Source organism: Manis pentadactyla, chromosome 2 (assembly GCF_030020395.1).
Source record: "Manis pentadactyla isolate mManPen7 chromosome 2, mManPen7.hap1, whole genome shotgun sequence".
Lineage (NCBI taxonomy): Eukaryota > Metazoa > Chordata > Mammalia > Pholidota > Manidae > Manis > Manis pentadactyla.
In genome coordinates, this window is record NC_080020.1 from 120,511,192 (window position 1) to 120,523,569 (window position 12,378).

At 31.7% G+C, this 12,378-nt stretch overlaps 1 protein-coding gene across 2 annotated transcripts in view; it reads left to right on the forward strand.

Moving 5' to 3' along the window:
• Window positions 1–12,378, forward strand: part of CDH9 (cadherin 9) — a 131,335-nt gene that overhangs the window by 86,943 nt on the left and 32,014 nt on the right. For both annotated transcript variants that reach the window (XM_036907291.2, XM_036907290.2), the window contains one exon: window positions 10,384–10,678. In XM_036907291.2, coding sequence (XP_036763186.2) covers window positions 10,384–10,678 — 295 coding nt within the window. The remainder of the gene's footprint in view (window positions 1–10,383; window positions 10,679–12,378) is intronic.

Genomic DNA, 12,378 nt, shown 5'->3' on the forward strand with positions numbered 1-12,378 from the left:
TAAAATTTGCTCCATATATGATATGTGATATAATATTAAATATATATTTTTGGAGGGGAGGAGAACAGATATAACAGAGATCATAATAAACAAGCTATGGGCCAAATTTTGTCCAACCTCAACTCAACTTAATATAATCTGGCGAATGTTCCACGTGTCCTTAAAAATAATGAGTATTATGAAGATGTTGGGTTTGCCCTTAAAAATAATGTGTATTATGAAAATGATACAGAAATATTATTGAGGTTGATTTGATTAGCAGCATTATCCAAATATTCTATATCTGTACTAATATTTGACTTATAGTCTATAATTACTGAAGTTAGCATGTTAAAATATCCAACTGTATATATCAGAGTGAACTTCATATTAATAGAGTTAGTTTCATATAGACATATGTACGTACATAGATTACTATACACTCACATTTCATTCTGTCAGCTGATAGGTTCTAATAGCAACAAGCACACCTACCACCCAGATCTTGATTTCTCATTTCAGTCTCAGTGAAAAGAACCAGGGTTTCTTGAAGAAATGACTGATTCTAGCACTGGGACAGGAAATATACAAGATGATCTTGGATACGTAAAGGAAATGAGCACATGCAAAAACACACATTGAAGACGGGGGGGATGGCAAAAGGACTCAAGAACTGATTGTAGGGACTCCAGGGGGCAGAGCTGGAAAAATTGGAGCAAAGAAAAATAGTGATATTAGACTATAACCCAAAACATAAAATAAAAAAAAATCTAAGAATCCATATTGATATTAATAAATAATCATAAATAGGTAAATGAGAGAGAATAAACAAATCTCCCATGTAGAGCAATTCAAAATAACTTATGAAGATACTGCTTCTTCAAAGAAATGGAGCATAACTCCCCATTCCTTAAATGTTAGCAGAATACTGTGATTTCCTTCGAAAGAATACAGAAAGTGGGAAAATAGAGTGAATTTACAGTGGGAACATGGGGCAAATATTAAGTAAACTAAGTTAACATCAAGGGTAATATATGTTTTTGACAGTTTGTACCCTTTATATGATGTAATGAAAATGGCACTTTACTACTATAGACTTTCTGCCCAAAACACGCAATCCTAGTATAAGCATGAGAAAGAACATCGGATAAATCCCAGTGCTACTAAATACATGCCATGCACTCCTCAGACTCTGGAGGTAATAAAAAATACAGAAAATCTGAGAAAATGTCACAGTACAGGGGAACCTAAGGTGCATGAAGGCTAAATGATATGTGGAACAAATAAAATATATTAGGTAAAAAATAAGGGACTCTAAATAAAAATATTCTACAGTTAATAATAATTTGTCAATATCTGTTTATTAATTGTAAGGTAAGGAAGAACTGATTGTAGTGTGTTTGTAATTTTTATGTAAATCAAAACATTCTAAAAATATCACTGGTATACATGTCCAGTATTAGATGAACATATCTATTGTTTGTACATTTATTGTTATTTGCTGTTTTAATTGTATGTGGATAGTGTAATGTCTCACTGTGATCATCTAAAATCTCATAATTTCAGTTATAAGTATTTAATGTGTTAGTTTCTTATAAGAAATAAAAGCTTATTACTTCCATAATAAAATCAACTGTGTTTTGGATTTGTCTGCTACTTCTTTTAGCTTTAGGAAATGTGTTTCATGTACTTTGAAAATTTACATTAATGATTGTTATATCTTGCTGAAGTAGTATCCCTCTCATCATTATTAAACATTCCTCTTCATCATTTCTTAAAGTTTTTGTCTGATTTAATATAGCCCTATATACTTCCTTGTAATTACTGTTTGCAAAGCTTTTATTTCTTGATTTTAAATTTATTTTTTCTGTTATACTGAAAGCATGGCTCTTTCAGCATGCAGAATATGGCAGGTGGTTCTGTAACATCTTTCTGTGTTGACAGATAGTAACTGCACTAGTTGGGGTGAGGAATTAATAATGTGTGTAACTGTTGAACCACTGTATTGTATACTTTAAACAAATATAATATTGTGTATCAACTATACTTCAATAAAAAGAGATATATATATATATAAATATTTTTAATGGATTCTGATAATCTCTTCCTTACTTGAGATTTTAGTCCATACTATATAATCTAATCACTAACATCTTTGTGTTTGTATCTACTACTGGCCAGCAATGTGCTTATCTTTGATCTAATTATTCTTTGTTTTTCTCTTATTTCTTCCCTTTTTTATGGAAGAATACTTTTATCTGTCTCCTCATCTTTCTCCCCTAATTAGTATTCCATTTTATTTCCACTATTGTCTTTTAAGCTTTTTCTTGTACTTTTTAGTGGCTGGCATAAGGATTACAAAGGGATTATAAGGATAAGGATAATATCTATCCTTATTTTACTTAGGTCAAACTGAAATATGATAAAAACCACAAAATGTTAGTACTTTATAACAGTGTAATTTTATTTACTTTTCACACACTTGGATATTATTATATAATTTACTTTTGCTGTGTTACATTAACCTTATAACATACTGCTATTATATTAGATTTCAACAGTGGATTATATTAGTGAATATTTAAAGACAGTCCTCATATTTATAAACTATTTTGCCTTTTAAAGTCTCCTCATTTCTTTCTTTGTGTCAAAGATTTAGTCCAGGATTATTTTCATTCAACCTAAAGAGATTATTTAGTATTGCTTGAAGTAAAAGTCTTATAACAGCAAATTCCATCTGCAATTTTTTCTCTCAAAATGTTATTATTTCTTCATTTTTGAAGCTTATTTTTACTGAAAAAATTCTGGCCTCCACTATTTGTAAAGTGAAGTCAGCTGCCTTTCTTGTTATAATTTTTTACCCTGAACATATGTTTATTCCTTGGATGCTTTTAACATTTTTTTCCTTCACAATAGAATCAGACTAAAATGGATTTAAAAAACTGTAATAAGAAAACATTCAAATATTTGGAAATTAATAAACATGCTTCTAGAAAAATAAAAAGGAAATCACAAAAAATTTACAGAGAATATGAATATTTTCTCTAAATCCTTAGTTTTTATCAATTTGACTATGATTTGCCTAGACATACTTTTCTTCATAATTATTTTGATTGAAATTCATCAAAACTGGATATGTGGCCTGATGCCCTTTATTAACATGAAAAATGTTTGCCATTATCTCTTAAAAATTGTTATTTTCTACACTCTTTCTTCCCTTTTGTAACTGCAAGTTCATATATTATTTGGTTTTCCAATTACATGCATGCCTATTAGTAGTTTGCATATCTGGGTTATCTGTGTTTCTGTTTCTATGGCAGGAAGAACATATATATGTATATGTTTCAAATCATATTCTCCTGGTGTTTTAGTTGTTTTTTATTACTATATTCTGGGCATTGTAAAGGATATACTTTCCTGTCAAACCTTGATTTTAGGACTGTTTAATGAGTCTATTTTACTTTGTCTCTTTTTCTTATGATGTGCTTTTTACTCATAGAACACAGTCCTTTCTACTAAAGTATGGTTTTTCTAAGTTTTTAACTTTGTGCTCACAGTGTTCACTTAAAATTGAACCATTCTGGATAAAGAAGATGTGGTACATATACACAATGGAATACTATTCAGCCATAAGAAAGAAACAAATCCTACCATTTGCAACAACATGGATGGAGCTAGAGGGTATTATGCTCAGTGAAATAAGTTAGGCAGAGAAAGACAAATACCAAAAGATTTCCCTCATTTGTGGAGTATAACAATGAAGCAAAACTGAAGAAACAAAATAGCAGCAGACTCACAGACTCCAAGAAGGAACTAGTGGTTACCAAAGGGGAGGAGTGGGAGTGGGCAAGGGTGGGAAGGAGGGAGAAGGGGATTGTGGGCTATCATGATTGGTGCACATGGTGTGTGTGAGGTCACAGGGAAGACAGTGTAGCTCAGAGAAGACAAATAGGGACTCTGTGGCATCCTACTACACTGATGGACAGTGACTGCAATGGGGATTGGCGGGGGGGCTTGATAATAGGGGTGAATGGAATAACCATATTTTTTTTCTTGTGAAACCTTCATTAGAATGTGTATCAATGATACCTTAGTAAAAAAAAACTGTACCATTCTGTTTATGTCAATATTCCTACCTCTATGCATCCTTTGCAATGACTGAAATATAAAATCTTAGGCTCCTAGAAATGTTCAGTGCTAGCTAGTCCTCCCTGTATGTGTAGAGTATATGATTCTACTACAATTTTAGCAGAACTCTTATGCAGATACTGGGATCCTCTGTGGCTTTCTCCTCTTTGTACCCTGTCCAACAAATTAGTGTCACGATAGCAGCCCTGAAATCTGATCTCTGTTTTCTCTGCCCAGCCATAATAGCTAATTTCTGTACATTCTCCATTTTCTTCCAGTAAAATTCTTCCCAGGAAGAATGGTAAGGTAAATTTATAGCTTACCTTGGTGCTTCTCTCCTGTTGTTCAATTACTAAAAAAGTTACCTCATATATTTTGTCCAGGTTTGTACTTGTTTACTATGAGAAGGTAAGTCCAGCTAATTCATCTTAGCCCAAACTGGAAATTTTTACAGTTAATATATTGCATGTCAGTGGCCTGATATTTAGTTCCCATTTATTCTCATATACCATAAAACTGTATATTAATATATTAGTCATGAAGCCTGGCCCAGGACTTTTCCTCTCCGTCACCTGACTGAAGGAACTCCTCATTGGGCCATAGATACAGGCCAGGATAGAAAAGGCAGTACAGTGGGAGTGAGGCCCATGGCACTTGTGTCACTGCTTCCTGTAACTTGTGTTTTCAGGGCGTGTCCAGACCCAATCACATAGATACTTCCACTTGCTGATAGAGTGCTGCTGTGCACACTTAACTTTATGGCTTGATGGTTAAGATGACATCCAGTTCATGATGAACATCTCAGGTTGCAGGGTAACTTGTGACTCATGCTTAAACATTTAGTTTCTAGACCCAGTAGCAGGCCAAGAGCTGTTTCTCAAAAAGAGACTAGTTATCCACTGAGAACTGCATGGGTTTGTTCCAGAATCCTAAGAACCTACCCTGCAGTTCATGTATACATCTCCCATAGCAGCCCAGACCTGTTGCAGAGGCTTCTCAAATTCTGGGTCTCACTCAAAACTAGCAGCTTTTCAGGTGACTCAGTACCTAGATAGGAATAACATGCAGATGAGGTAAACGATGCCTCCAGAATTCAAAGAAACTCATTAGGCATTGTGCTTCTTCTTTGGTTGTAAGATGTGCCAGATGTAACAATTTATCCTTCACCACATTATGGGTTTGTGGGCCCACTTTCAGACGGATCTCAGGTAAAATTCCATCGATCACCTGACTTCCATATGCTTCTAATCTGGTTGGCTGATCACACTGATGATTTGGGTCTCCTGCAGCCACTGTCAGTTCAGAGCCAGTGTCCAGTAATACCAAAATGTCTGATGATCCCTTCTTCCCAGTGTGTTACCCTATTAAAAGATCTAAGTTCATTTACGGGAAGCCTGGGAGAAAGATTCATAGTATAAATTTTGGGATATGTACTTATGTACTAGGGTCCTTCCTCAAAGGGACCTAGTATCACCTTCATTGGAAGGGCTCCGGGTCTATAAACTGGCTCAAGTTTGGGAATTGATTGAGGGGTCATCACTCCGTTTTTGTAATTCAAGTCAGTCTTTTGTTCTCTTGACCTTGAAATTTTCTGCTTTACATATCAGGTAAGAATTTAGTAGGCTTCCTATCTGTTTCACTAATAGAAATATCATGATCAGCTAACCAATGTCATAGGTATGTGTGAGTCAGACTCCTCTGATTCCTGCTTGACTCAACTGCCCATTACTGTAATCCCACCATCATTCTTTTGGCTGTTGAGCACTGCCATTTGGTACCTGCCACTCTGGGGTCCAATTGCCCAAACTGAATTTCTGTGTCACAATTCAGTGACTGCAGTTCCCATTGTAGGGTCTGGTTTATAGAGAAGAGTAGCCAGAGGTCTTCAGGCTGCTAGGGCTCCCTCCCAGTCTTGGTGAAAGGTATGTTCTCTGGGCTTTCTCAGCGTGAGTGAGTAGGTTTTAAATGAGAAACCTACTCTAACATTCCAATCTCCCTAAGGATTATTGATTTCTTTCTCTGAAAAACCCAGACTAACAGATTTTATTTATGTAAAATATAATTTATGTTTATTTATGCTATATATATTTAGTGTGTAAGTAAATATATATATATATATATATATATATACACAAAATTGGCTTTCTCTGGAAATAATGTAAATATATCAATATATGCTATATTATATGTACAAGTATATTTGTATTATTACATACAAATATACATTTTATATATTATATTCTTATATATACATACATATAATAATAAATTGGCTCACATGATTTTGGAGCCTGGAAAGTCTTAAGATCTGCAGTGGGCTGGATGGAGACCCAGGAATGCTGACACAGTGGCTCACATCTGAGTCTGAATGCTTAGGAATCTGGAGACCAGGAGACAGATGGGTGAGGTAGTGAATTCTTTCTTACTCAGAGGGTATTTTTTTTTGGTGCTCAGGACTTTAAAGGGTTAGATGAGGTCCACCCACACTGATAGAAGGCAAACTACATTACTCAGTCTATAGATTCAATTGTTAACCTCATCTAGAAGCATCATCCTAAACACACCCAGAGTACCATTTCACCAAATATCTGGGCACTTTGTGGCCCACTTAAGCTGATACACTAACCACCACATATGTATTTTAAATTTTAACCTCTTTTTCATTCATATTTATTTTTTTCAAACTTATAAAACAAAATAGCTGTAGCAGGGAACAACTAAAATCCATACTGTCAGAAAGTACAAAGCAACAGTATTTGAAAAATTTAGCTAGGATTCAATGTGCTTTCAGTATATTTATTCAAGTTTAAAAGAGGAAAATAAGTTATTTCCACCAAGGGAGGACTATTTGGTTTAAGAAATCTGAAGAAAATAATTATACTTTGGTACTCATATTTCTTATGTCATTTTATGTGGGCTTCTCTCTATGAGAGATAAACAATATTCATCAGATTTCTACTTTATTTTGTTTAATTGATCCTATGAAACATGTTGAATTTGGGATTCACATAGAAAATTTTTATTTACATTTGGTTATTGTATTACAGGTTTTACTATGGATTTCTATCAATTCTAAATGTATGATTCAAAATTCAACATTTTAAGATACCTTTGGTTTTTGTTAAGTTGCATTAGAAAATAACTAACAGGGACTTTAATTATTAAAATGAAATTATGAATTAAAGACACTGCTTTAAAAAGTGTGGCTGATTAGTGTAAAACAGTTATTTTAAAATGATATTTTAAATTAATACAATAAAGAGTATATAAAAAATATCATGGCCAGAATTAGAACAGGGAGGAATAGGGTAATCTAAATTACAATGATTTTAATATATGAATGGCAAAAATATCATTTTGCTGCAAATATTTTCTTTTGTAACTAAAATCCAGTATTTTCAGGCAGCATATGTATTCTGAAAATCTTGTAATTACATAAATATTTTAATTTCTCTTTGGACAACATCCTCAGTCCAAACAGCATAATTTAATAGTGAATTTTCCTTGAAATTTTAAAAATTGAATATAAACAGTTCAGAGAAACATGTAGTGATTATGATTGCTATCATGTTTGGCTAAATAATTTTCCAGACTCTGAAATACTTTGAATGAAGAAAAAGTATTTGAAAAGTGAATTGTTTCTATAGGTATTTGATTCTAAGTAAGATGCAGAATCATATCTTACTTAGTGGAGAGGTACAGATTCAGTTCCTTGCACATTTTAATACCACATTAAGTATTAAATGAATATTGGCTAAATGAAAAAGATATAACATTATTATAATTTTATTATAATTATGATAAAAATATGGACAAATAATGGGGAGGAATATAGGCTATTAAAACTAATTTTTATTTGTGTGTACGTAAAATTTACACAGAAAGGTTATAACACTATGAACTTGTTCCTGCTTACTTGGTTACTTAGGAATTCCCATAAGATAATCATTGGATAGGGGTCCCTGATATAGTACATGGTCTGTTCTCCACAATACTTACTCTTCCATGATTTTCAGTAAATTGCAGTGTCACCCTGGATTTCCACTATTTCAGTCTGAAAATAATTAACAATATTGACAAACAACCAATATTTCATGTTTCTTTCTCTGAGTGCATAAATATGAGAACAGTAGAGTATAAGCTGTGGGAGACATTTTATAATTTATTTCATTTATTGTTCCTGTCTAGTTTTATTTTTCCTTTATTTCACTGAGAAATTAACACAAACACAACTACTCATCAAAATACACAAAACATATAACTCAAAAATATAGAAGAACAGTTTAAAACTAACTGCTTTCAATGTTATGAATCTTCTGGGTATTTTTATCAAAAAATAAAGATATAAAAAGTTAAAATTATGCTATATACACTGTTTTTTAACATGAATACCTTATTTAAATGATTTATATCCAACAGTATATATGTAAACCATCATTTTAATGGATGCAAATAATACCATTATATATTAATTAGCTTAAAGAAATTAATAAGGTGAACAGTTTAGTTGTTTCCACAATTTTTGTCAAATTAAATAGAACTTCTATAAGTATCAATTCTCTATCTACCCATCTATCTTTTTCATTTTTTCCTAATTATTTAATTTCATTAAAAGTATCTTCTTTTCTTTTTCTCTTTGTATAATAAAAGTACTAGCAATACAAGAATATATGTAAAATAATATCTGAAAATGTAGTCATTAAAAGAATGTCATTGACATATAAAGATTATGCAAATATTTTGAAGAAATAAGTATTGAGATCCTAATGATTTAAAATAAAAATATCAAACCTTTTCTTTTGGATTTTACAGTTTAGTGGGCATGGTAAACAATTTGTGATAAGTATAATGATATTAGTTGAAATGTGTTTCATAATTATAGATCAGGCATATCTTGTCTAATCTATAAAGTAAGGAAAAGTATTCTTAAGAAGAAAATTTTAAAATGAGATGATATTGTTAGGAGAAAATGCAGAGGGAAGGAAGGTTATTAAAGGGTGAGAGAAACATATGCAAACATCAGTATGAAAGCTGGAACAGGCCTTCTAAGAAATGAAGAAATTAAACAAGGCAAAATTAAAAAATTGGTATGCACAGAATGCATACTGAATTGGGTAAAAGTGGCAGAGATATATCTGAAAATCAGGATAAGATTATAGCCTATGTATAAATAAGGCTCTAGAGTCTAAGCAAACAAGTAGAATAACAATAAAAGTAAAGATTCTTTTTTTTTAAGTAATATTTTCCCCTTTCAATGAAAGAGGCTTAAACATACACACACACACACACACACACACACACACACACACACACACACACACAAATTGCTCAGTATAACACAGAAATTTGTGTGACACTAAGCCTGGTTTGTAAGACTTTAACTCATGAAAGACTAAGACTCGAGTTTCAGAATAATGTTAGGTTTGCAAAAATGTATAAGATTTTTTCCAATCCAAATTTCTGTGAATTCATGATCTATTTGTCTATTTTAAGTGCTAAAATTTACAGCCTTCCAAATTAAGAAGAATTTTTCTTTTATGATAGGTATGTTTCAGAAGAGGGAAGATAATATGTGAAAAACTTCCAATATTTTCATTAAATTATATGGCCAGTGGAAAAGCCCTGTGTGTCTTATATCATTTTAAATTTCAAAAAAGTCTATAAAATATTTTTACTTCTAAAAAAAGAAGAACATCCTGGTTAAAAGAGTACTCTCCCAAAGTCATAGAAAGAATAATGTATAGATTAAAATTATCTCTGTTGACATACCCTGTGCATCTACAAGCAATACTATACTTAAGGGAGGTAAAATCAGTTTAAAACTGCAGTGTACAGCCTAAATTTATGTCATAATGAGTTCAGGAATTCCTCTCATCAGTTCCTAGAGTTAAGGATTTTTATGTAATCCAGAGAAGATAAATATTTTACATTCAAGATCTGGGTTAATGGCTTTCTTTTCTTGGTAATGTACTAGAGGTTTACATCTTTGTAGCTTCCTATTCAAAGACATCTTATAAACAATGTGTTCTGAAAAAGATATATTCATTTCCATTTTATTTTCAATTTAGTCCCTTATAATGTATAAATATAACTGTTTAAAAATTTTGAAAATGATAAAATAGAAACGTTTAGTGTCCCCACAGTGAGAATTAAGATAACTAGTGCAATCGTTGTTCTAGTGTGTTTTGTGGAGACGAACTGATATGTGCCAAGATTATTTTTTCTGTAATACCAATGCATATATTTATAGAACTTTTCTTTTCTACCTCTCTGAAGCTTCACACTGACCAAGATAAAGGAGATGGAAATTTAAAATACATATTAACAGGAGATGGGGCTGGCAGTCTGTTCGTTATAGATGAAAATACAGGAGATATTCATGCTGCAAAGAAATTAGACAGAGAAGAAAAATCCCTGTACATTCTTCGTGCCAAGGCTATAGACAGAAAAACCGGGCGGCAGGTGGAACCTGAATCTGAATTTATCATTAAAATCCATGATATCAATGACAATGAACCAAAATTCACAAAAGACTTATACACTGCCAGTGTTCCTGAAATGTCTGGAGTTGGTAGGTATATTCTAATCCATGTAAATTTTTTATTTGTTTGTTTTGCTAAGGTGATTATTATGGTCATGCAGTCATGATATGTGACTTTTTTCAGAATAAGAAATATAGCTTAAAACTACTATTGAATCTCAGCTGTCTCACTTCTAATTATTTTCCATTGTATATATATATAGTTTCCTGCTATGTTATAAGTGATGTGTAAAATGATTACTGAGAACAGTTAATCTATAACATTTCTACTAACATCTTCATCTCTATTCAACTGCCACTGAAATGGCAGCCAAGTTGAATGTATTTTTGCCTGAAATGAAAGGAATATCAAATAGTGTCAGCAGTTTTAGACGGCTTTGCTTGCATTAGTTTGCATAATAACATCTAATGCTTGCATTTGACAAATTTCTTTTGATCGTCTCATTTGATCATTGAAACAGCTTCATGTGGTAAGCATGGGAAATAAAACTTTAAATCCCCATTCTGTTAATTAGAACTCAGGATTCACAAAGATTAGGCAACTGAATTAAGATCAAATAGCCTGGTAGCACAACAACAATATTTCAAGTCTTTTTATGTTATTTCAGTTACATTTCACTACAGAATAGTAGTTGTTCAAACTGAAAATAATTCTTTCATTTTTAAAGGCTGCCCACAATTTTAAATACCATTTGTTATTATGCAATGTTTTTTATCTCTACTATTCCTCTACTTATATGAAAGGTTTGCATTTGTTGAGATAATAAAAATTGACTATTAAATTATAAATTGCTAAAAAAATTTGAAAACCCTATGATACAAACTGAAAAAAATACCCAAAATATATGACTTATTTTCAAAATTTGATACTACTTAGTTGAATATTATTTCAAAAAGAGTTCCAATTATATAATTTTAACATTATTATAATTAATACGTTTCTGCCTAAAATAATTTCTTCATGAGGAAAAACAAGCTTATAGCCACCTTTACTTAAAGAGTGATGTAAAATGTTAAACTTAACTATGTGTGTCATCTAGCAAGAAGATGCAAGAGTTTGCAAAGAAGCTGCAATTTCCTCTCACCTCAGTGAATGAAAATGAAATCTAATCTGTCTGAAAAAGTGCAGTTCTATTGCCTTTTCAGGTATTCATTCCAATAATATGAAAGGGCCTTAATAAATTAAATAGGAGTCCTATGAAATTATAAAGCCAGGATGAAATATGAGCAGTTGCATTTTATTTCATATTTAAAAATATGTGTTAGCTTAGCACAGTTCCATGAAAAGTAGTGGATTGGTCCATATGCATTGACCAGGAGGCTAATGTAGACATACATACATTATGACCTCTTTATGGGTTTATATTTGAAATGAAAATATCTAAACTTGTACTCTTCATTTCAAATTACTGTTGATGAGCATTCTAAAGTAGTTTGGTTTTCCACATAACATCCTTTATGCTTTGTAAAATATCATTGTCTTTCTTGTACGTGTTATTTTTGCCAGTTAATTTAACAATTAACAGTATAAAAACTTTCATTTATCTTTCTCCAGAAATGATCTGATATGCTGATGGAAGTAAATGGTCTAATGAAGATGACAGATATTTAAATATGATACATGTTTATACTAATTTATTTAAATTTCAGTCACTTAAAATTTTTTAAAGCATTACCTCATCTTTAAAAACAATATTTATCAGAGATTATTGATAATTGATATTTAATCT